Source organism: Hylobates moloch, unplaced genomic scaffold, assembly GCF_009828535.3.
Source record: "Hylobates moloch isolate HMO894 unplaced genomic scaffold, HMol_V3 SCAFFOLD_14, whole genome shotgun sequence".
Taxonomy (NCBI): Eukaryota; Metazoa; Chordata; class Mammalia; order Primates; family Hylobatidae; genus Hylobates; species Hylobates moloch.
In genome coordinates, this window is record NW_026652289.1 from 67,170,047 (window position 1) to 67,196,308 (window position 26,262).

At 38.9% G+C, this 26,262-nt stretch overlaps 1 protein-coding gene across 1 annotated transcript in view; it reads left to right on the top strand.

Moving 5' to 3' along the window:
- VPS13C (vacuolar protein sorting 13 homolog C) overlaps positions 1-25,031 on the top strand; it is a 382,862-nt gene extending 357,831 nt beyond the window's left edge. Inside the window, exon 75 of the mRNA XM_058427883.1 lies at positions 24,962-25,031. Coding sequence (XP_058283866.1) covers positions 24,962-24,998 — 37 coding nt within the window. The 3' untranslated portion in view covers positions 24,999-25,031. The remainder of the gene's footprint in view (positions 1-24,961) is intronic.
- Positions 25,032-26,262: the final 1,231 nt, after the last annotated feature.

Consider the following 26,262-nt stretch of genomic DNA (forward strand, 5'->3'; position numbering starts at 1 on the left):
AGAAAGAACTGTCCCCGAGGACAGCCAGAGACAAAGGGAGAATGTGGGATGACTATCCCCAGCCCTGGAAACTCTGCTGTGTAACTTGGCCAAATGAGATGCCTCATCAGAGTGGCTGCTTAGCAGCACCATGCCATAGGAGGTACATTCTGCAGGTCCGCTGGGCATGAATCCCTAAGCCAGCCTTCCCACACTGCTGAGATAATGCCTGTGGGACCTCCCCAGTTCAGGACAGGAAGTGCTCTAATCATTTACTGGAGCCAAGCAGAACCTGGGTTTAAGGCACCACCTAGAGCCAAAAAGGAGGCAGTGACTTAGCGGTAAAGATTCATTGTGCAAATATATCCAATAAAAACCCAACAAGATGGATAGGGAAAGCTGGAATATATAATTGATCCTTCAGTGCAAAGACATAGATGCATACCCTCAAGAAAAAACAGCAAAGAACGCTGACCTCCCCAAAAGGACAAAGCAAAAATCCAGTGACTTGGTCCTAATGAGATGGTGATTTGTGAGCTCTCTCACCATGAATTCATGTAAATTGTTAAGATTTTCATCAAGTTTGGGAAAACATCAATCAAGCTTCTTTCCTGTGTGAACTGTAAGATTTCAGGGCATTTCACTTTTTTGGTTCATGGACTAACCCTTGATACTCCTTGAATTGGTGATGTTAGGACTGTTCCTGGAAGTGCCCATGGCCAGTGATCATTTAATTATGCTTGGGAATGACCACATTCCACATAAAAGCACTTCACTAAACTCAAATGTGTTTCCAAAACTCAGCTTCCCAGAAGCTACATCCTCCAAGTGCCCAAGATTCCTCCAGTAGCCTTTAACTCTGAGGGGAAAAGATCATGGCAGGTAAATTGGATTGGGAAGCAATAGCAGTAAACCAACTGAAGTCAAACTATCTTTTGCAAATTTTATAAAAATTATATAACCTTAAACTTTATTGGCATCATGGATAATCTGCATCTGTCCCTTTGTCCCTAGGATTGCCCATCTGGTACCTGGTAGAAGGTCAGTTGGGTGAATCAGGGTTACTCAAAGCCCTTCTTTACATCCTAGGCCCTGTAATGCTTTCCCTTCTCCTCCCTCTATCCAGTTTCTGCTCAGCCTTTAAGGCCCAGCTCATGTACATGTCTTCCACCATGACCACCTGGTCCTGTATTGTTCACATCGATTTCTCCCCTGCCACTGTCATATTTCCAGTTGAGACAGGGAAACCTGGAGGCAGGGACACCTAACACAAATAATTCTTGACAAATGACTTGAAAATCCATCTGTTTCCTATGGTTAACTAATTGCTGACTGTCATCTTGACCTGGACCACTCACTAGAACCATATGTTCTCCAAGTTATTTTAAGGATTATCTCATAAATGTAATTTTGACTCTTTTTTCCCAAAGATAAAGGAAAGCCTGCTGGGCTATTGCTCTCTGCCTACAGATTATACAGGAGAGAAAAGCCTCTCATAGATGACTGACTTCTAAAGCAGATGTGCCAAGTTCCTTGGGCTAAAAACTCTTTAGTTGGAAATGATCAGGGCATTTTTAATATGAGTTTTCAGAATGTGTACTTTGAGCAATGCTAATAGTGATCAGTGTGATGGTGACTTGGTTTATGTGTTTCAGGGATTTCAAGTGCTAATAAAACTGCCCAGAGGAACATGAACTCACCTGATATAGCAGAACTAATGAAGGACTCGGTGCACAAAGTGTCCCTTGTCAGAGCGGAAGTATTTGTGTATGGCCTCATCCAACGAGGCATTTGACAAAGACAGAAATAGAAAACCGTTGTGGCCACCTGGCAGAGATTTTCCTGGTGTCTTGGTTTATTATTCCTACTATTGTACTTCATTCTTTCCTAAAAATCTTTTTTTCCCCTCTTTGCCTTTTCAGTTGGCTTCAGCACCTTTGTGAGTCTTCATCAGCACATTTCATTTTTTACGGAACAATGAAAATATAAGAGAGGGATAAATGAGGGAATGAGTCTATTAGTAATTGTGAACGAAGTTGGGGGAATTGCGTTGGCTTCCCTGTTGTTCATCTAAATCAGTTGTTCATTTTCCTTGACACATGCAAGAGGGAGATGAGGGCTCCTGTATTTAAATGAAGAACGATGAGCATCCAGGCTCCTCTCTGAGTTAGGATGAAAATTATTATTCGTTGAGTACCTACTATGGGATGGGCTAGGTGTTTAGCACTGAGGACAAAAGGAAAAGACAAATTTGTCGTAAAGGGAGCTTAGAATCTCTCGAGCCCGAAGTTTGCCATCCTTACAGCACAGTGGCTGCAATCCTTAACTGCACACCTTCTGGGTGCCAGGAATGATGAGAGATCCAGAGAGGTCAGGCAGCCTCTGTCCACCAGGCAGAAGGTGGCAATGCCAGAGAGTAGTCAGACCTGAAGTCCCTGGGAAGACAGCGGGAAATCAGTGTGGGCTGGTAGGGGAGAGAAAGGACAGAAGAGAAACCTGGTGTTCCATTTATCCTGTTTAGCTCACAGCAGCCCTAAGAGGGGGATAGTATCCTAATTAAAATATGAGAAGTTCTGCCTCAGAGAGGTCGATGATTCTTCTCAGTGTTACACAGCTGGTTGCAGAGCTTCTTGAAAGCCAGGAGTGTCTTATGCATCTGTGTATCTTCAAAATGTCCTGGTACAGAGGTAATGCCTGATCAGTCCTTGGGAATTAAAGAAGTTATGAAGTGCTGAAAGCAGGTTTCAAACTTAGCCTTAAGCAGGTTTCAAACTCAGCCCTATCTGAATCCAAGGTCTGTGGTCTTCCCTCTATTCCACGGTGGGTTCCACTGACAGAACGAGAGGCAGAATTGGAGGATATGGCATTGCCACATTCTGCCTGGCCTTCCCTCTTTGGGCACAGGCTGCCTGACCTCTTTAAATCTCTCACTATTCCTGGCACACGGAAGCTGGGCAGTTAAGGATTGCAGCCACTGGGCTGTAAGGATGGCAAACTTCAGGCCAGAGAGATTCTAAGCTCCGTAAGGACAATGGATTTGTCTCATCTTGAGTAAACAACTTAAACAGATTGAAATCCATTTTTAAGCCTCTTGAGGTTCAGTGATAGTGGGGATTTCCTGTGTCTCCAATCCTTGGAGACACAGGATTGACACCAAGGAGTGAGTTCAGGGCTCAAGAGGAGACTCTAGCACCATGGAGAGTGGAGAAGGAACTGAGATGGATACACAGAGAGAACAGGGAAGGAGAAAGTCACGGGTCTGGGGCAAGTGATCTTCTTAGCGTTGTTTGGATGGTTCAGATTGGGTGGTGCCTTGGAGATCATTCAGCATGCCACCTCGTTTTGCAAGTGAGCAAACTGAGAACTGAGAGGTTAAGTAATTACTCGAGGTACACGGCAGTCCGTGGCTGAGCTGGTGCTAGAACCCTGGTTCATGGGCCCCTATACCTCCCTTTCTTATGATTTCTTCATAGTTACCCATGAACAAATATTTAATGTGTCTGCTGTCACTGGTGTGCATCTTTTCTTTGTATTTCTCTTCTTTAAATAGAGAGTAAGGGCACCTAGACAAGCATTAAAACCCAAGAAAGGGCCATGTGTTGTTTTGCACCATTTCTGTAGTGCAAATTATATGGTCATTGGTCTCTAAAAAGATAAGACATGGAGATCGTGTCACATAATGTCCGGTATTTAGCATGACTCTCCATTTGATTTTACATAAATACTGCAAGGATCTGAGGGAATGATGCAATAAAGAATATCCTGTGTACAAATTTGATAAGCTCTTAACAATATGGTGCCTGACAGCCTCTCACTTAAAGAGAAGACATCCCGTCAATCAGCATGAAGCATGCTAAAATCTCCGCTTCTGTGAAGTTCTGTATGCCTGCAAAGCAGCTTTCTTCTCTCCAACTCTTAAGTGTCTTTAATATAATATGCCAACTGTAGCAATTGGAAGCATAACGAATAGTAAGTTGCTTTCTTACTCTCAAGAACTTGTTATTCCCCTGACACCAGCAAGACTCTGGCTTCTGAGTGTTGCATTTGCACTTTTTCCATTCTCCATCCTCCACTCTCTACCCAACCTGGAGTGCAGGGCAGAAGCAAACATCCATGAATCAGGCCTTTGCCCTGAGCTGGGCATAGTGTCAGATAATTTCTTATTTACTTAATCCTCATAATAGTCTTGGAAGGGTGGTAGGTGAGGGGTGTAATAGTGTCCCCATGGTAGAGATCAGGGAACTGAATGTTATGGAGTGAATTATGTTGCCCCCCAAATTCATAGGTTGAAGCCCTAACCCTCCATGTGACAGTATTTGAAAATAGGCCTTTAAAGAGGTAATTAAGTTTAAATGAGATCATAATGGGTGGGGCCCTAATTCCATAGAACTGGCGTCCTTACAAGAAAAGGGAGAGATTGCAGGAGCATAGGTATGAAGAGAGAAAAGGACTTGTGAGGACACAGCAGGAAGACAGCCATCTGCAAGCCAAGGAGAGAGGTCTTGGGAGAAACCAAACCTGCCAACACCTTGATCTTGGACTTCCAGCCTCCAGAACAGTGAGTAAATAAATGTCTGTTGTTTAAGCCACCCAGTTTTTGATATTTTGTTTATGGCAACCTGAACACACGAATACACTGAGGCTCAGGGAAATTAAATCAATAGCACAGAAATGGTTATTCTCCCACTGAGAACATGGAGAAGCCCTCTGAGGCAGAAACATGGGCTCAGGGGACTTGGGTTTGCATCCAGGCTGTGTCACTAATGAGCTGTGTGACATAGGAGAGTTACTACATGTCTCTAGGCTCATTTCCTCATCTCTTACAACAAAAGAAAAAAAAAAGTGAAATAATTGACCTTTAGTATCATTTCCAACCCTTGAAATTCTGTGTCTATTAACATTTTCTTCTAGGCCTCAATTCCTCATCTTTAAAAAAGAATAATAATACCTACCCTAAATAGCCTGAAGAATGTAAAGAGAATCTAATGAGTTACAGGACTAAGGAAGGACTAAGTATAAGATAGGTGTAGAACATGATCTGCCCGGGCCCAAGTCCCAGCTGGGCCCCTTTCTAACTGAAGGTTCCTTGGACAAGTACATGTACTATTTCGAAGCTTCTCTTAACTCACCTGCAAAATTGGCCAAATAATACTCCCTACCTTAAGGAGTTGCTACAAAGAACAAATTAGATGCTCTGTGGACCATGCTTAACAGAGAGCAAAGCCCATCCCATTCTCTATAGTGTCAGTGATTTTTATTGTTATTATAGCCCCAGAATGGTGGGCTTGTCTTCGGTGAGCCCTGTTAGAGTTAGCAGGGTCAGGCTTCAGTTCCTATTCCAGTGCCTACTTGCCTGTGAGCATGGGCAAGTTGCTTAGCCTCCGGGATTTTTGAGGTTCTAACAATTCTGAGTGTTAGGTTAGTGCCTACTGTACCGACGATAAATTGAGATAAAGCACGGGATGTCCTTTGTCAATTATAAAGCTGTATATAAATGTGAGGAATTACTGTTATGAGCAAGGATCATTTCCTCCGTTTTCTGCCAATACTGTATATGTACTGCCAAGAGCCTTGCTCAGAGATGCTTGAAAAATGGGGAGTGTGGAAGGAATGGAAGGCAAATGCTTACTGTTGTTATAATAGCACACAGAGGTGTCATATTAAACAGAATTAATGATAAACTTGGAGAGGGTGGCATGGAACATGTTCCAAAGTGTCCCCCTCCCCCATCATTGCTAGAGAGTGTCTCAAGGCAGGAAAGTGTTGACAGGACAAACACCTGCAGAGTGCTTCTAGCCAGTCCAGATAAAGCTGGGATACCTTTGTTAGATAAACACAGCGCCCAGTGGCTGCCAGAAAGGTCACTGGTGAGAAAGGGGAAGGTGATCTGTTTTTTTCCTATCTGGCATATGAAAGCCAGACTTTTTGAGGTTAGGCCTGTGGTTACTGGTTGTGGCCTATCTGGAACGTCAAAGGGTCAGGCGCATGGTAGGATGAGGCCTCTAAGGACCCTCAGGGCCAGTGGAGAAGGTGGGGTCAGAGCCTTCTAGGACCAGAGGCTCGTGCCCAACATAGCTCTCCAACATAGATGGAGTCCACCTGCCCACTCCTCCTTCCTCTTCGTGGACATAGGGGTTATGGGAATGTGTTGGATGGGGGTTGGAGTCAGTAATGTGGGGCTTGGGATGTTGCAGAAATTTTGGCTATAGGCATTCTTTTCTAAGCTTTTCTCTCTCTGAATCAGATTGTTTCAGGATATTTGCTGACTCCCATTGCATGAGGAACACTGTGAGACCAATAAAATGTCCTAAGACTGCTATTCAGTAGTTTCTATCTTAATTTCTATTAACTGTCTTTGAAGTGTTTTGAAATAAACTCTTTCACATACACATTTTCACAAATTATTTCTTACCTATACTTTGCGCAATATGCTGTAATATTTTCTATTCTATTTGATTTTATTTAAAAAATGTTGATCAAGACCCATTAAATTAAAGTCATGATGCACAACAAGTTTGCAACCCTCAGCTTGGAACCACAGGAATATTCTATGGCCATCCAGAGATACCACAATGTCCTGTGAACAGTCACTGAGCTGTACCTTTGTGATGTGTGCACCTTCTGAAACAGGATGACAATGTAGAAAGACCATAGGCTTTGGTGTTAGACCTGAGGGCCAATGCTATCCCTTCCTGACTTAAGCCCCTTTTTCCTTATAATGCCTACTTTACAGAGGAGTTGTAAGGACAGAGTGATCATGTGTATGTGAAAATGCCTGACATAGTCTGGCCCAAAGTAGGACTTCAATAAATATTAACTCCCTTCTTATTTCTAACCAGCTGAGGGTCAGAGTCCCTGACAATACTTGCAGTTTTTTTAGAACATCTGTCCTTGCTATGTCCGCCTGTTAGCTTCAGAGAGCCTTTGAAGGAAAACAAAAGAGTTGCTTCTCCGCACTGATTGCTTTGAGGGGCTTCTTTAGGGTTGAATTTCAATAATCTTAGAGTTGCTAGGGGAGCTTAAATATTGTTCGCTCTCAAAGAATTCAGTGGCTAGGGATCTTGCTATATAGAAAGATGATTTTATTTTTTTTGCCTTGGTTAGATGTCTTTTCTGGTTAAGAGGCTGCTCTGCAAACACATCAAGAAGAGATGGTATCTGAACCCAGGACAAGAGAAAACTTATCAACAGCTGAGTCAATAAAAGCATTGTAGCACCTGATAAGCAGTTAGGTAAAATGCATCTGAGCCCTCCTTGTGTGATTTCAGATTTTTGTGTCCCATGTTTGACTTCCCATGACACATCCTTGCTCACCACCTGTACTCAGTGTAACTTAGTTATCACTCCCTGCCTGTGTCCTAGACACATCATAGAAGGGTCCAGGCTGGACTGTTCTGGAAGAAAGAGTAGTCTGTTTTGTGCTCCTTGTCATTTTGTAACTCACCAGCACTTGCTCCGTTCACTCTGTGGCCAGTGCTCTGAGACCCTCATCCTCTCAAGGTTCTCTGCTGCCACTTGCAGCTAACCACAGGAGATGAAGAGCAAAAGCAACACTGTCCTCCCCACCACTCATTATCCCAAGTATGGACACAGGCTTCCCCACCACATCCCAGGACTCTTGTGTTTAACACAGTTGAGTACTTGAGGACCAGGGAGCACTAGGGGGATGAGAACTGAAGACTTGTTCAGATGCTCTGCTCCCGAAGACCATCACTGACACACACTATCCTATGTGATGGGAAGGGCAATGCCTTAATTCATTTGGAGCAGAACCCTCCCTTTCATTTTCTGTCTTACTTCAACTCTGCCTCCCCACACATCTGCCTCCTCTGGCACTTCCTCTTCCTGATATCCCAGGGAACCCTCCACTCAGTTTATGATGCAATAGCTTCTCCCTCCAAATGACCTGCTTTATCATGCAGATCAGGTCAGTTCTTTGTTTCAGTCCCTTTCCTTCTTTGCAAAAAACCCACAGCAGACTCATAACTTCAAAAATTGTCTTCACTCCTGAGATAAATTTTTTCACTCCTAGAATTTGGAAATACTCACTGGGTTTTGTTTTGGTTTTGTTATTATGCTTAGGATGATTATTAGTTGATGCCCTTTGGGTGGGCTATCTATACCAACCTCCACACCCACCCCTGAAGTTATCTCCTGGGTCTCAGATGGTTTCTGATGCCAAATCTTGTTTGTCTATTCCCAACTGGTGAGCCCCTGGAGCGGATAGAAACTACAGAGGAATAGACTTTGTTCTACATAAGAAAGGGCTGAGTCATGGTCATAGTTAGGATGAGAGAGGATGTCTGAGCAAAACTATAGCATCCAGAGGCTGGTTTCCATGAAGCAAGACTGAAAATAAAATATAATCTTATCCTAAGTGGCATCCCTCCGGCACTAGGTAATAACAATACTTGGATCTCCTGTCAGGAAATATCCAAAAAGCAGAGATGTCTGGCATATGTGGAGGACATTAGATGCATTAATATGTTATTAGGAAATGATAGGAGCAAATATTCAAACCAGGGACTTGGCTCTTATCAGTGGGGCTGTTTGTGTATTAGGAGAGAAATTACCTCTTCACTTGAGATGCACAGCATGTGTTCAGACCTGTAAGTCTGGTTTTGGAGTCACAAATGGAGATGTCCTGAAGTTGACAGAGGTGACAGCTCCTCACATATGGAAAACTGAATAATAACAACAATTCCATTTGTGAAGATGGGCTGGAAATTACATTTTCAATTTTGATGCAAGGCAGGGGCTGAGATGAACAGCTTCAAATTGGAGTTTGCCTGGGCTATTTTCCTTTTTAAGTGACAAAGGAAATAATGGTTGATGAAGTTGCCTTTAGGGGATCTGGGAAAGATTCTTTCTACTATTAAGAATATGAGATTTCACATGGAAGCTATTAATTACTACTAGCCATTTGATAAATGCAGCACTTGCTGATTTAACTCTGTCAAACACTTTGTTGCCCACACTGCTCCGAATGGCATAGTTGTAAATACAGATTGCTGATATTCATAGAGGAGTATCTTATAAAAGGCTTAAGTTGGCTTCTGTTTTTATTTTTGTTTTTCAATGGACAGTGTGATGGGACTATGAATGTGAATAAATACATGGTTTACGTTACTTCAAAAAATGAATATCAAGTCAAACTGGTTTTAAAGGAGGGAAAAACAGAATTTTGAGTCCTAATCTCAAAAAGGATAAAATATTTACACAATTACTTTGTCTTGAAACTAAAGTTACTTCTTTTGATTTCAGCCAATTGTAAGAGTCGCTAAGAGCTTGGGCTCTTGAACCAGAGGCAAATGAACATGAGCCCCTCCCTATTCTAGCTTGGTTTCTAGTTCTTGTGTAGATGGCTTGTTAACATGGCTATTGGCTTCCACTCCTAAATCAACCCTAGATGAAACCTTACAACAGCAGTTTTCTACCTTTTACATTAGAATCACCTAAAGAGTTTTAAAAAAACACTGAGGCTGAGTTCTGCTCTAAGTTTGGAGAAGCAGGCATCTAACAAGCCAATTCTCCCATAAACAAAATCTATAAATCCTGGACAAAATCTCAAAAACAATCCCTTGAAGTATTTCAAGACCGAAATCAGATAAGTGGATTTTGGAGACGTGCTGAATCTCGAAACAAGCAACTTCCACAGAGTAAGTTCCATGGCTCTGTGGCAGCTAAAACTCTAAAACAAACCCCTCTGAAGATTTGGACAGAGGAATCAGTTGAAAGAGCTCAGATCAACCAGGGCGGCAAGAGTATGAGGGGGAAACCCTGAAAAGAAAAGAACTAAAAAAGAGAAGCTCCAAATTCTGTGTTCAAACTCAGTCCTAGTTTCTGGCTGAGTTTCATGAATGCATGGGACAAATTGGAAGCATAATACAGCTAAAGCTTAAAGAAATAAATTGAGGTCCTAACGCTCTCTCCCAACCTCAGGGGTGATAGTTTGTAGTCTAAGTTGAATCAAATTAGTAGTCTACTAAAACAAAAATGCCAACACTTCTTTGGATGAATATAACATAATCCAGAGTATTTACAATGTAATATTTACAACATCTAGGATATAATCCAAAATTGCTCAACATATTAAGAGCCAGGAAACTATGACCTGGTCTCATGGGAAGAAACAATGAACAGATGCTAATCTCTACATAATAGTTCGCAAGGGCTGCCTTAACAAACAATTATAAGCTAAGTACCTTAAAACAACAGAAATTTATTCTCTCACAATTTTGGAGGTCAGAAACCTGAAATCAACATGTCAGCAGGGTTTCTTCCTTCTGGAAGCTCTGAAGGACACTCCTTTCCTTGCCTTTCTCCTCACTTCTGGTGGTTTCCAGCAATCCCTGGCATTTCTTGGCATGGGGCTGCATGAATCCAATCTCTGTCTCCATCTTCACATGACCTTCCTCTCTGCATCTCCATGTAACTAATCCTCCTGTCTTTCTCTTATAAGGACCCATAGTATTTTAAATATAAAGTTTTGTATCCAGACATATTATTATTTAAATATGAAAACATAAAAGTATTTTCAGGCCTACAAGGCTGTGAATGGGGCTTAAAACACAAAGATCTATATTGAAAAAACTTTGGAAGGAAGTATTCAAATCAGTAGAGAAACAAATCCTGCAGATATTGCAAGAGATATACAAAACAAGGATGATCATATATTTCAGCAAAGATTGGGTATTTTTTGACTCTAAAGAAAAGCTAAGCAAAAGGAAAAGAGGAAGTATATGCTTAATAATTCATCACTAAAATTCTATGTAGTATCACTGAGAAGGAAGTTTGTAATATGAGAATGTGGGTGGGTAGAGACCAAGGGATATGAGAACAGGATAAAGTTCTTATTTTGTTAGGGGAGTGCTATAGGTATCAATTTTTTTTTTATTTTTTAAAAAAAGGCAAGAAAAAAGACTAATAAAAAAACAAACAATTTAGTAAATTGAAAGTAGAAATTAAAGTTATAGCAACAAATCCTTGTATACTCATTATAAATATAAATCATCTAACTAAATCCCCAAGTTAGAAGACAGAGATTACTAGATTAGGTTTAAAAATATAGTTTCATGTGTTTTATGAGACTAAAACAGAATGAAGTGGAAAATTTTAAAATAAAAGAATGGGAAAAGATATATTGGGTAAATATTAACCAAAAGAAAATCAGTGTAAAAGAAAAAGTAGGTTTTAAAACAAGAAAGCAATATTAGGGTTAGAAAGGGTAACATACAATGATAAAAAACGTTTGATCCATCAAGAAGAGGATGTGACAATTCTAAACACATATGCAATTAATAAAATAGCCTTAAAATATATAAAGCAAAAGTTGATAAAGCCATAGGGATAAACTGATAAATCCCCCACCATGTTGGGAGATTTCAACTGATTCTTTTGTTTACCGATAGGTCCAACAGGCAAAAAAATTAGCAAATGTGCCAATAGTTTGAATAACAAAATTAACAGGTAGAATCTAATAAAGATGTATGGAAGTCTATAGCCAAAAATTAAAGAAAATACATGTTATATTTATTATACTATTTATTAAGTATTTAAGGAGTTTAAACTGAGTAGCAATTTTGAATGTGTTAGTTATTTTTGCATGTTACTTGCAAAACTGTACATGTTTTCATTGTCTCACTCCTTAGTTTTCTGTTGCTATGTAACAAATTACCACAAATATAGTCATTTAAAACAAGGCAAAAGTTTCTGTAGGTCAGAAGTCCAGCTTGGTATGGCTGGATTCTCTGCTTAATGTCTCACCAAGCTAAAATCAAGGTCTCCTCAGGGGCTGTAGTTCTGCGGATAAGGGTCCTTTTCCAAGCTCACTGATGAGTGAATTTGGTTTTCTGCTGTTGTAGAAGTGAGATCCGGCCGGGCGCGGTGGCTCCTGCCTGTAATCCCGGCACTTTGGGAGGCCGAGGTGGGCGAATCACGAGGTCAGGAGATTGAGACCATCCTGGCTAACATGGTGAAGTCCCGTCTCTACTAAAAATACAAAAAATTAGCCGAGCTTGGTGGCGGGCACCTGTAGTCCCAGCTACTCGGGAGGCTGAGGCAGAAGAATGGTGTCAACCCAGGAGGCGGAACTTGCAGTGAGTGGAGATCGTGCCACTGCACTCCAGCCTGGGTGACAGAGCGAGACTGTCTCAAAAGAAAAAGAAGTGAGATCCCCGTTTCCTTGCAGCTGGTCTCTGCTCTCTGCTCCTGGGGCTGCCCACATTCCTTCTCAGAGGGCCCCCTCCATCTTCAAGCCAGCAGTGCCTCATGTCATTCTTCTCACACTTCCAATCTGTCTGACTTCATCTTCTATCTTTGTCTGCTGCCACTATGCAGAGAAAATTCTCTCCTTTTAAGAGCGCATATGATTAAATTAGGCCCACCTGGATAATTTCCCATTTTAAGGTCCATTGTGCCATATAACATGTCAGAATTATGGGAATGATATGTCATTAAATTCACAGGTACCAGAGATTAGAGCATAAAATATTGGGAGCCATGCCTAGAAGTTTTGCCTGCTATAAATCCTTACTTATTTTTCTCCTTGAGTCCGGTTATTTTTATCGTGTGAAATTCCATGACATGGTACTTTTGTAGAAATGCATAAACTATACTATAAGAGCAATGACTGTATGTCATAATTCCCCATATGATCATCTCTTTTACCCAAAGGTATGAGACAGACATACAGGAGTTTTGAGACATGTAGGAGTTTTTGTAAATCTATCATTTTGTAATTGATATCTGCATTGGGGTCATAGAAATAGACTATAAAATGTTAATTCTTTAAAATTTATAAAAGCTTTCCTTGAAGTCCAGTACTTAGATAACTTTTCTGAAGGTTCCATTTGTTCTCAAAATAAATTTATGTTCTACATTTGGTATAAATTTCTATTAATTGTGTTATTAAAATTTTTTATATTTTATTTATCATCTGTGTTATCAGTTTCTGAGAGAAGTATATTAAATTTTCAACTATAGATTTTGTTTCATATGTTATCCCCATAATATTGTCACTTCAAGGCTATGTTTTATGTACATACATGTATATAGCAATTATATATTCTTTTGTTTTCATAAGCTTATGCAACTTGGTTAAGGGAAAATAAATCAATTACCAGCCGAGGTATTAGATGATCACTCTTCTATTGACAACTTCTAACACTTATTCACAGATAAGATATATTAAAGATTATATTGGAAGATAAACTAACTGTGTTGTCTCCTAACAACTTAAATGGAAATTATAAGATGTTGAAGACTGTTTTTGAAGCAAAGTGTTCCCCAACTTCTATTTTTCTAGAGACAAAGAACAGATTATTCTTTTATTGACAAGCATAACATATAACATGTTTTGTTTTGCTGATGCTATATATTCAGCACCAATTCTTTAGCCCCCTCAGGTATGAGCAAAAAGTATATCATGTACATGAAATCTCTATTGCTGGAGGGCTTAAACAAGATGGATGCTGCTACAGCAATGATGCTTCTCCCATGTGACACCTGAGTATTCATCTCCCTGCTGCTCAGATGATCTCCTTAGCAGGTTAGAGCAGTGAGGAATGGTTTTAGCATCATAACTAAGTTAGATTGAAGTATTGGACACATAATATACAAGTTTCCTTATTGAAAAATTCTGAATCTTAGCTACCGATTCTTTTGCAACAACTTTACATTTTCTGAAAGCAGTTACTGTCCAAAGTTAGAAGCAAGTCATTCTGGTTGAGCATGTACATGAGTAAAGAGATGTAAAAAAAATTAAAATGTAAAAGAAGAATTCCTTTAGGAGAGTTGCCAGATTAGAAAATTAAGAAGCACCAGTTATTTAAAGTTTATCTCTCCTGTAATGCAGGCTATTCTTTTTTTTTTTTTTTTTTTTCTGTGAGACAGAGTTTCACTCTTGTTGCCCAGGCTGGAGTACAATGGCACAATCTCAGCTCACTGCCGCCTCTGCCTCCCGGGTTCAAGGGATTCTTATGACAGCTCCCGAGTAGCTGAGATTACAGGCATGTGCCACCACACCTGGCTAATTTTGTATTTTTAGTAGAGACGGGGTTTCTCCATGTTGGTCAGGGTGGTCTTGAACTCATGACCTCAAGTGATCCACCCGCCTCAGCCTCCCAAAGTGCTGGGATTATAGTCATGAGCCACCGCGCCCAGCCTAATGCAGGCTATTCTAACATTAAAGTAGTATCATTCATTGCATGTCATACTTCTGAAACTGCCCCCATGATATTTTATTGATTTTTCTTTGTTTTTGATTTTCAGGCTATCTCTGATAGTAGAGGGTTATCTCGGTTTGGATCACATAGCACTGGAAAATAGTGGATAAAAGAACCTTTGAAATAGTTTAAGCAGACTACATTGATGTTAAAATATGAAGACAAATATTGCCATTACTCTTAACATATGGATGATAAATTATTTTAAATGCAATCTTAAGTGGTTTCAATGCAACCTTAGGTTGATTTATAAGAAAATAAATTTTCACAAAGTAAGCACTACTTGATATGGACTATTAGGTCCCATAATTGTGACTTGCCAATAACAGTTATCGTTCCTGACCAGATCTGCAGAGCATTGTGCTAGAGAGTCACGGGCCAAAGAGCTAAGTTTCAGGCCATGCGTTGCCTTTATTTGGTCTGGCTCTGTACCCTCCTGGTGTGGGCACAAGATTTGGACTAAAATACTTGATTTTGGCTGGTAGGAAGGCAGGAAGGGTGCCTTTTAACTAAATAAGCAGTAAGTTGGATAGGGAAGACAGGACCAGGGACCAGTCATAGGATAATCAGGAGAGGGCAGTGGAAGTTAGTGGGCAATAGAAACCCTCAGATGTAGAGATGCAAAGAGAATCAAAGAATCCCCACTGTTATAAGTTCTTTTTCTTCTGTCCCTTTTATTTGCATAGGCTGTTAGTTCTTGTTTCTTACTATAATTTCTAGCCTTAAATCCTAGGTTATATTTTGACTCAACCCTGTTTGTTGGGCATGAGGAAAATTAGAGACACATTCTGGGGTTTGGAGTGAATACACTCTCTGGTGGGGGAAGCCTCTGCATCATCTGCATGTAATGGAAGCACTTCCTTAAATAGGGAAGAGTTGGACACCTTTGCAGGTCCAATGGTTCAGGGGAATCTAGGGATCAAAACATGTTACTGCACCAACCCTGTTGACCCCATCATGTCAGGGTCCCACTCTTTCCCAATCAGGGCCCTAATTTTGCCTGTGTTGAGAACTTAACCTTCTCTGGATCTTAGTCCTGATCTTCAGTTTTCTTTCCATCCCCCAAGGAAGCCTTCTGGTTTTCACCCAGCTTTTAATTGATAATCACCATCACCGTCTTTCTCTACAGTTTCATTTGTCCCCAGCAACAGCCATTCAATTCCATTGTTCTTTAAACTCCTATTTCCCCTATATTTCCTCGACAGCTGACTATTGCACTCCTTCCACCAGTATATCATCCCAGTTCACCACTTGTGAACATTTTGGCAGTTGTGCAGCAAACTTGTGCTAGGTGCAGTCTGTGCTCCTCCACCTGCCCTGTTGGTGTCCTTGATCTGAATGCAAAATTCTATTTTAGTATCTACTTTCCTGGACTTTTCCTGGTAGTACCTGTTGTAGGTTGCGATCCTCCAATAGCACATTCTGAGACAGAGATGAGTGTGTGGGGATTTTATTAGAAAAAACTCTGAGGATCAGCCTCATCGGGGTAGGGTAGACAGCAGGATCAGTAGAAGGAGAATCTGGGCTGCAGTGCAGTTTTAACAGAGGCCCCAGCCAACCACAAAAGAAAGAGCTGAGAGGCTGGGATGGCCTTTTGGCATTGTCGCCATTGGCCTTTTGGGACAAAGGATCTGGTTCCTTATACCTCTGCAATGATCAGATGTTGGGTACAGTTTGCCTTGGGAATGGGGTGTGATCTTGAGCTCTTCAGCTGAGGACAATTTCTGGAGAGCACTGATAGCTGAAAGCACTGTGTGCAGCTAGCTGGGTGAAGGGTGATGTGGGCACGTTGTGCCTTCCAGGGGAAGATGCCAGCAACTCTTGCTAGTTATTACCTTGTTACCTGCTTTTCTATTTCCTAGAGTTGGTATGAAGATTAGAGAGAATGTGGAAAGTGCCTGGCACAGAGTTGGTGCTCAATGTATTATTATTAATAGTAGTATTAATATTAGTATGTATATCTTTATAGTACTTTGCCATGTATTTTTTTCATAGTTGTAATCAGCTAAAATTAAGCATATTTTTCATGTTGCCACATAACCCCTATAACCATGATTTTGATTGGTGCTTCAAATGTAATTCCAGTGGGTTGATTATAATTTACTATTTTTACTTTGTGTATAGTTTCATGTCTTTGCAGTTATAATACTGAATTGGACATCTTCATGCATCAATATTTTTCCAGGCATCAGATTATTTTCTTAGGCTAGATTCCCAGAAGTGTCATTACTGAATTAAAAATATTTTGATAGCTTTTGATTAAGAGTGCTAAATTGCTTTACAAATATATTGTAATAATTTCATGGCCACTAGAAATATTAAGAATATCAATTTTCCTGAAGCTGTATCAATAATGGGTATTATCAGTTTTTTTATCAAAATCAGGTGAATAATTTCAATTTCTATTTCTTTAAGTGAACTGAATATTTTTTATAAATATTTACTAATACTGTAGTATACTCTTTCATGAACTATCCATTCATGCCCTCTATCTACATATTTATTGGGATATTATTAATGCTTTAAAATAATTTTGTGAGTTCTTTATATAATTATACTATTCATCCTATGCTTTATTCATCTTGCTTTGTGAACCTGTTATTTGCTTTATTTTACACTATGCTTTAGATATATAACACTTTAGGTCTTCAGGTAGTTGTATTTGTTGATCTTTTACTTTGTAACACATTCTTCATTTTATAGCATAGTACATCATATCATCTTAAGGATTCTCATAAATATTCACTTTTATCTTTTAATTTTTCTAATTTTTTTTTAGTCAACTAATTCACTCACAATTTATCTTACCCTGTGGTGTGATAGGAGAGTATAAACAGTTAACCAGTTATGGCAATGCTGTTTTATTAGTAAAAGTTAGTCGAAAGGGGTGAGGTGGAGTTGGGGGCTGACAAGATAGAGAGGAATTTGGGAGATAAAGCCCAGTGCTGGGAAGGAGCAGAGTTGAGAGAGGTGGATCAAGGAAGCCAGGTCAGAGTGTTCTGTTGTGTTTGGTTTCTGATGCATTAAACTATTCTGGTGAAAATAAAGCTAGATAACTCCGTGTTAAGGAGGGATGTGCAGCAGCACTTGACTGACGGTGTGCAAGTTCCCACTTAGTAAGGTCATGTGAAGAAAATGTCCCCTTCCATGTATCCAAAGTGTTCTGCTGCTCTGGGGCCCTTATGCAACCAGATTGGAAGCCAGCTCGTTGAAAAATCATTCCTTTTCCATTGATTGGTAATCTTGTATTTTCTTCTAGTTTCTATTTATTCTATGCTTTGGTTATGCTGTTTATTTTTGCATCAGTACCAGAATGTTTTAATTATTGACATTTTACTGTGTGTTCTGGTTTTGGGAAGGGCTTCTTTCATCTGATTTTATGTTTTTAATATAATTAAATTTTCTTAAACTTGATTATTTTTCCAAATTAAATTTACCATAATTGGATCCAGTTTAAACAAACAAACAAACAAACAAATAAAATCCCTATTGGGATATTTATTGAAATTACTTTAAAGCATAATATGTTAATTGGAAAGAATTGGCATCCTTAAAATATTTAGACTTTTCATAAAGGAACATGCTGAGTCTTTCCATTAGTCAAGTTTTATTTTATATCTCTCAGTAAAACACTTGAGGCTTCTATTCCCACTTCTCCCAATCTAGGTCACACATTTCCCATTAAGATTCTATCTTAGTAGTTTGTATTTTTGGTTCTATTGGGAATGGTTTTTTCATCCTCTGTGAAATGTTCTATATCTTTATCTAGCAATTTTATTGATTTTAAAAATTAACTCAAATACTTTTTTCAATGGATTGTTATAAATAGTAGTAATTTTCTTATTTCCTTTAAAATATATATAACTTTTTCTTCCATCTCCCTCTTATTACTGGCCAGAACCTATCTATGAATATATTTGTTTTGTGCCTGGTTTTACTAGTACTGTCTCTAATGGCATCAGCTTTAAGCATGATATTGCCTCTTGGTTTAAATCAAATGTTTATATGTTGAGAGAGACATGCTTCTATTTTCACTACTTGAAGATGTTTTATAAATAGTGGGTATTGAATTTTATCTGCTATATTTTTATCTTTTTATGATAAGATTATATGATTTTTCTTACTTGGCATATTGCTAAAATTATTGTAATTTTTGGTACTAATCTGTCCTTGCCTCCCAGCAATAATCCCTATTTGATTATAATAGTCAGGTCTTTAAGTTAGCTTTCAAATTTCATTTACTCTTATAGTTGAGATTTTATGTCTGTATTTGTAAATGATATTGGTATATAAGTTTTTATCCTGCATATTGCAGGTTTTGTGTCATTTTTATACTTGCTTGGAACTGTGTAGCTTCTTGTATTATTCTATGTTCATCAAATTTTATAGACATTTGTAATGGTCTTTTTTGTTTGTTCTTAAGGTTTTAAAAATCTCACCAATAAAAGAAACTTATGCCAGAGATGTGGGAGAGGCACAGCTGTTTGTCTAAACATGTTTACCTTTGCTTATTATATATATATATAATTTTTTTTTTTTTTGAGACGGAGTCTCACTCTGTCGCCCAGGCTGGAGTGCAGTGGTACAATCTCGGCTCACTACAACCTCTGCCTCCTGAGTTCAAGCGATTCTCCTGCCTCAGCCTCCCGAGTAGCTGGGATTACAGGCGCCCGTCACTACACCCAGCTAATTTTTTGTATTTTTAGTAGAGACAGGGTTTCACCATGTTGGCCAGGCTGGTCTCGAACTCCTGACCTTGTGATTTGCCTGCCTTGGCCTCCCAAAGTGCTGGGATTACAGACGTGAGCCACCGCACCTGGCCTATTTATTATAATCTTTAAGTTTTATATTAAATTAATTTTGGTAGGTTTTTTTTAGAATATTATTAATTTCTTTAATGTTTTCAAATATAACAATATTCTCATTCTTTTAACCTATATATTATATGTCATAGATCCTTTCACTTAAAAAAGTTTTTTGGTTTTCTCCCTGATTTAATATGCCATAGATTTTATTTGTAATTTTAAAAAATATCCAGGAACTGGTTCTATTTATTTATAAATCCAAACACAAAAGCTTCATGCCCACAAATGATTAGGAAATGAGCAGTAGAATTATTAAATGAAATTAGTAATCTGATGCCAGTCTTCTCTTTCCTTTGTAGATAATCATTTTCCTTCAATCTGGAAAACTAAAGATTTCCTTTTTATCCTCAAAATGTATATTTCCCCTGGTTACACTTAGGTCAAATTCTTCAACAATAATACTGTTTCAACTCAGTTGGCTCTTTTTAAAATACAGTCAAATCTTTCTTGGAAAAATTTTCTGCTATTCTTTTAAAACCCTATAGCTTCTGTTTAAAATGTAGCTTTTATTTTTTTCAAAGTTTTATGTGCACGTTGTTTAAAGGGTGTAATAATTCTACAAAGCTTGCTATGAAACATATCCCTCTTCCTACCAGCCAATCCCCCTCCCTATAATATTCTACTTCTCAGAGGCTTTCTACTTTCATATCATTTAGTTCTTTCATGTCCATAATTTTCAATAACATGCTCTTTTTATTACTTCTTGAGTCTTCAGTTTTTGGCATTTTCTGTTGCTTTCTCATTATCGAAGTTGTTTTAGCACTCTTCCTTCTCATTCCTTCCGTACACATGCACACGCCCTGTTCCCCATTATCCTGATTTAATATATTAATGTTTTGAGTAGGTCATTTTTATTATTTATCTTCTGATGACAATGGGGTATTATTCAAAATATTGAACAAAATATTTATAGGCACCAGCCAGACAGGATCCCTCAAGACTCTTACTATGCCAGTCATTAATCCTCTAGTTCCTCATTTATGAGAAGGACCTAGGGCTCCTTGGGAAGAATTTAGGATGAAAGGGTGCTCTGGGCAGCAGATTTTCACCAATCAGTAATATTTTAATATACCAGTTTGTAGGTACTGAATATAAGCCAGTTTATTATTAGAAAGCTCTTCACAACCAACCATCTAATATGATTACTTTTCCTTTCTTGAGCTACGTTTTGTTTTCTCTAGAGCCAATGTTTATCTTATTTATTCATTAGCTTACTTTTCTGTGGATATAATTCCAAGTCAATTCCAAACTTTACACTGGTTTTCTACAGCTCCTTTCATTTTGGTATTAATCAGGGTAGGCTAAGCTAAGCTATATTATGATGAACAACACTAGGGAACCAGGGGACTCTAATAACAGAGGCTTACTTCCTTCTCGCTTTACGAGGGTGCTGCGGGTTGGCAGGGTCTCTGCTCCTTATCTCTTTACTCCAGGGCCTAGGCAGATGAGCCTCTATCTTCTGGAGCGCGGGTAGTTGCTGACGCCCGCGGAAGGGGAACGTGGTCAGGCACTAGCTCTTGGAAGGATTCCTCTTGCACCATTAGCCAGAGTTAGTCACATTGCCATCTCTAATTTCAAGAGACAGAGAAACGTGCACTATTACTGTGAGCCCAGAGGAAGGAGAACTGAAATATCTGATGAATGATACTATGGGCTATCGCAGCTGTATTCAGCAAATTAACTATTCTATCCATTTTGTCTCCTTTCCTGGAATCTTCTGGTCAGTTCCAAACTGGACTGGCTGCCCAAAGGCCTGCGACAAGGCTGTTGTCTTGGAGTCCGCAGCTAAGGGGGATTCCTTAGCTTTTTGTTTGTACGGAATCCATTTCCTCAATTCCATTTCTTCTCTTAGTTGATTTTTTCCTTTATTTTAATCAAGCACGTATTCTAGAAACTACCCGAGAAAGAATCCATGGAAGTAAAATGTTTGAGACTTTTGCTGTGTGAAAATGTCATTATTGTACTTACATATTTAACTGAAAGTTTGGCTGGGCATACAATTATAGGTTGGAAAGGCATTGCTTCACTGTCTTCTGACTTGTGGTATTTGTGTTTAGAATTCTATTATCATTGCAATCTCTATTGCTATGACTTTTTATCTTTTTTCAATACTTTACGAAACCACTATTACTCAAATATTAGAATACCTGAACTAGTCTTCTGATTTTCTTACATTTTCCCTTTATTTTCTATCTCTTTGTCTTCTTGTTTTACTTTTTGTGAGATTTCCTCAATTTTATATTTCATCCTTTTCTTTACTGTCATTTTAATGGGGTTCTAGTATTGCTAAATGTGTGTTCAAATTTCCTTACTTAATAAAAAAATCTGATTATTGCTAGTTTAGGTTTTCTTTCTCTGTCAAATTCTGGTATGAAAGAATTAGATCTACTGAATCCATTTTCTTTGCTTCTTATATGTTCTCTTGAAATTTACATTTGTGCTTTTAGCTATAAAAGAATTTCACCAGCCTGCCTTTTAAATTATTTCCTCTTTGTCTTTTTTTAGTATCTTTTTTGCTACTCACTACTTTTATTCAATTCTTTTTTAAAGATAGAATGATTTAAAACATTTTCCAATAACTCTTCTGTATTGTGCAATAACCTTTCTGTATTTTCCAGTTGCTCCATTTGCTCTTGTTTTATTGAATATGCAAATATATATATTCAAGAAGCGTGATATATAATTTCCTGAATTTGGTCTATTTCAATTGGAACTATTTGCCTCAAAATTTTCAGCTTGGTTCACCTCTTTCATATTGTTGGTCTCTTCACTTATCCCATAATTTTTTTGTTATCTTATTTTATGTGTGGAAATTTTCATAACTGAAAGTCTCATTTTTATAGATCAATCAGGACTGAAAGCTGCTGCAGATTTCATCAAGAATTATAGTGTATAAACTGTGTGTGTGTGTGTGTGTGTGTGTGTGTTCCTGTGTGTGAAGTGAACTGTCATTCCGTTTTTCCTCATGGACAACCTATTTCGTCTCTTCCTTCACTTCCTCCGAATTGTAGGAGTGTTTCTTAAGCTTATTCTCTGCTTCATTCATCGAAAGACAGTTGCTATTTGGCTACTGCAATTTTATTTTAGAGCAGTCTTTATTATTTTTTTTTTTGAGCAGTCTTTTGATTCAACTAGAGTCATATCCAATGTTATCCTATTGAGAACAGGAAGCAGTTATTTCCTAACATTGGTATTGTTTTGAAGTAAATCAATTTCAAAGAAAGAATTCTATTCTGATACTGCAAGAATTCGTTCTTACTGTCTTTCTCTGGCTCCTTTTCCTTTCCCATTCCCTTTCCCTTTCCTTTCCTTTCCTCAGAGTCTTCCTTTGTCACCCAGGCTGGAGTGCAGTGGCAAAAGCACAGTTCCCACTGCAGCTTCAACCTCCCAGATGCAAGCGATCCTCCCACCTCAGCCTCCTAAGTAGCTGGGACTACCAGCACATGCCACCATGCCCAGCTAATTTTTAAAGATTTTTGTATAGATGGGGTCTCTCTATGTTGCCCAGGCTGGTCTCAAACTTCTGGGCTCAAGTGATACTCTCGCCTTGGCTTCCTGAAGTGCTGAGATTACAGATGTGAGCCATCATGCCCAGCCTGACTATTTTCATAGACTTCATTTTATTCTTTTCCTATTGGTTCATTCTCTTGGCCCTGTAGTGGCAAGGAGTCAGGAAATGAGGTTCGCCACCAGCCACTTCATGTTCTGCCCAAGCACTGTGCATTCCTTATCTCAGGTCAAACAAAGCGATTCCTGTCTTGTAGAAAGAATTGTATGCTCAGCTCCAAGTACTTCCAAACCTCCATGTCAGCACTGTCCAAGAAAACTTACTGAAATGATACTATATCATCACAATATTATATTTGCTCTGTCCAACAGAGTGGCCACATGTGGCTATTAAGCACTTGAAATGTGGCTAGTGTGATGGAGGATCTGAATTTTAGATTTAATTTTAATTAATTTGAATTTGAATTTGAATAGCCACATGTAGCTAGTAGCTACCATATTGGAGAACAGAGCTCTAGGCAACGCACAGCATTCAGATTGAGGAGAAAGTCCCCATTGCAGAAGTAATTCTTATTTCAGTTGGAAGGGAGATGTCAGCCAGAAGCCAATGGTCTTCTAAGATCCTGGATCCACAGAAGCAAAAGGAAGCTTCCAGTGAGACTGAGAGGTCTTTTAGTTTAAGAAAATGTAGATTCAAAGGACATTTGAACTTCCTGCATAGAAAGTACACATGCTTTTAGGTCTAACATGTAAGTCTTTAATCTATCTTGAATTAAGTTTTGTATAAGATGTAAGGAAGGGATCAAGTTTCAGCTTTCTCCATATGGCTAGCCAGTTTTCCCAGTACCATTTATTAAATAGAAGTCCTTTCCCCATTGCTTGTTTTTGTCAGGTTTGTCAAAGATCAGATAGTTGTAGATATGCGGCATCATTTCTGAGGGCTCTGTTCTGTTCCATTGATCTATATCTCTGTTTTGGTACCAGTACCATGCTGTTTTGGTCACTGTAGCCTTGTAGTATAGTTTGAAGTCAGGTAGCGTGATGCCTCCAGCTTTGTTCTTTTGGGTTAGGATTGACTTGGCGATGCGGGCTCTTTTTCGGTTCCATATGAACTTTAAAGTAGTTTTTTCCAATTCTGTGAAGAAAGTCATTGGTAGCTTGATGGGGATGGCATTGAATCTATAAATTACCTTGGGCAGTATGGCCATTTTCACGATATTGATTCTTCTAACCCATGAGCATGGAATGTTCTTCCATTTGTTTGTATCCTCTTTTATTTCATTGAGCAGTGGTTTGTAGTTCTCCTTGAAGAGGTCCCTCACATCCCTTGTAAGTTGGATTCCCAGGTATTTTATTCTCTTTGAAGCAATTGTGAATGGGAGTTCACTCATGATTTGGCTCTCTGTTTGTCTGTTATTGGTGTATAAGAATGCTTGTGATTTTTGTACATTGATTTTGTATCCTGAGACTTTGCTGAAGTTGCTTATCAGTTTAAGGAGATTTTGGGCTGAGACAATGGCGTTTTCTAGATATACAATCATGTCATCTGCAAACAGGGACAATTTGACTTCCTCTTTTCCTAATTGAATACCCTTTATTTACTTACATGTTAGACCTAAAACCATAAAAACTCTAGAAGAAAACCTAGGCATTACCATTCAGGACATAGGCATGGGCAAGGACTTCATCTCTAAAACACCAAAAGCAATGGCAACAAAAGCCAAAATTGACGAGTGGGATCTAATTAAACTAAAGAGCTTCTGCACAGCAAAAGAAACTACCATCAGAGTGAACAGGCAACCTAAAAAATGGGAGAAAATTTTCACAACCTACTCATCTGACAAAGGGCTAATATCCAGAATCTACAATGAACTCAAACAAATTTACAAGAAAAAAAACAAACAACCCCATCAAAAAGTGGGTGAAGGACATGAACAGACACTTCTCAAAAGAAGACATTTATGCAGCCAAAAAACACATGCAGAAATGCTCATCATCACTGGCCATCAGAGAAATGCAAATCAAAACCACAGTGAGATACCATCTCACACCAGTTAGAATGGTGATCATTAAAAAGTCAGGAAAAGAACAGGTGCTCGAGAGGATGTGGAGAAATAGGAACACTTTTACAGTGTTGGTGGAACTGTAAACTAGTTCAACCATTGTGGAAGTCAGTGTGGAGATTCCTCAGGGATCTAGAACTAGAAATACCATTTGACCCAGCCATCCCATTACTGGGTATATACCCAAAGGACTATAAATCATGCTGCTATAAAGACACATGCACACGTATGTTTATTGCGGCACTATTCACAATAGCAAAGACTTGGAACCAAGTGGAATACTATGCAGCCATAAAAAATGATGAGTGCATGTCCTTTGTAGGGACATGGATGAAACTGGAAATCATCATTCTCAGTAAACTATCGCAAGGACAAAAAACCAAACACCGCATGTTCTCACTCATAGGTGGGAATTGAACAATGAGAACACATGGACACAAGAAGGGAAACATCACACTCTGGGGACTGTTGTGGGGTGGGGGGAGGGGGGAGGGATAGCATTAGGAGATACACCTAATGCTAAATGATGAGTTAATGGGTGCAGCACACCAACATGGCACATGGATACATATGTAACAAACCTGCACATTGTGCACATGTACCCTAAAACTTAAAGTACAATAATAAAAAATAAAATTAAAATTAAAATTAAAAAAAAAAAGAAAGTACACATGCTTCAGGATAGTGACCCAAATGCTCATTGGAGTTGGAGAAAGATACCATGGGACTCCAAGAAGTTAGCTTGACAGTCACTGATTTTTAATTCGTGACCCACCACTTTATAAATTCCCACCAGCATCTGCATATGGTTGTTTCTTGCTTCTCATTGTGGCTACACAAAAGTCTTCTTTTATAAGTCTTAACAGGTACTTTAAGAAATCTCTGGGAAAAAGATTTCCTTGTACTTTTACTACTTAGCCATCTTCCTGGAATTCTTCTGACTTTATTTTTAAATTTGGAGAAACAGAAGTTATCAGCCAGGCAGATAAAATGATTAGTTTGATCATCTAGGAAGTGAGAGCTTGTAAAAGGCATTTGTTTGAGTGCTCCAGTTAACCTTGACAGCACCTTGCCATCTGACACTCAATTTAATGTGAAATTCAGAGAGAAAATAGAAAAGGAATGGTGCAGGTGTCATCTGTTAGCACTTCGAAGACAAGGTCCCTTCTATCCTGCCTGCTGGGACCCTCCCCATCCCATTCAGATTCTGCAGTCTCTGGTCACTTTACCCTGAAACTCAGCAAAACATCTTCCCTCCAGGCTTCACCCTAATCAGATTCTTTTTAAGTGCAAAAGATTAGTTCCATGATTACATCCTCAAAACTCCATCCACTTGGCACTGTGGCCAGGTTCCCAAAAAACCTACAGACTTACTGTCAATGAGTTCTGTGAAACGGGTGGCACATCAGGATGGACTTATTTGCTTTCTGCTTTAAGTAGAAAAATTGGATTTAGAAAGCTTTTCCTAATCTGGATCTCTGCAATATATAATAAACTTCTTACATCTGTCACCATCAGCATTCTCCTTGCAGTCTTTACCTTTTATGTTTCAAAGAGGAAAGACAGGAGTGCTCTTTCTTTCTCTTCCTATTCATGCACTATCTTGAGACAGCTAGCCTTGAG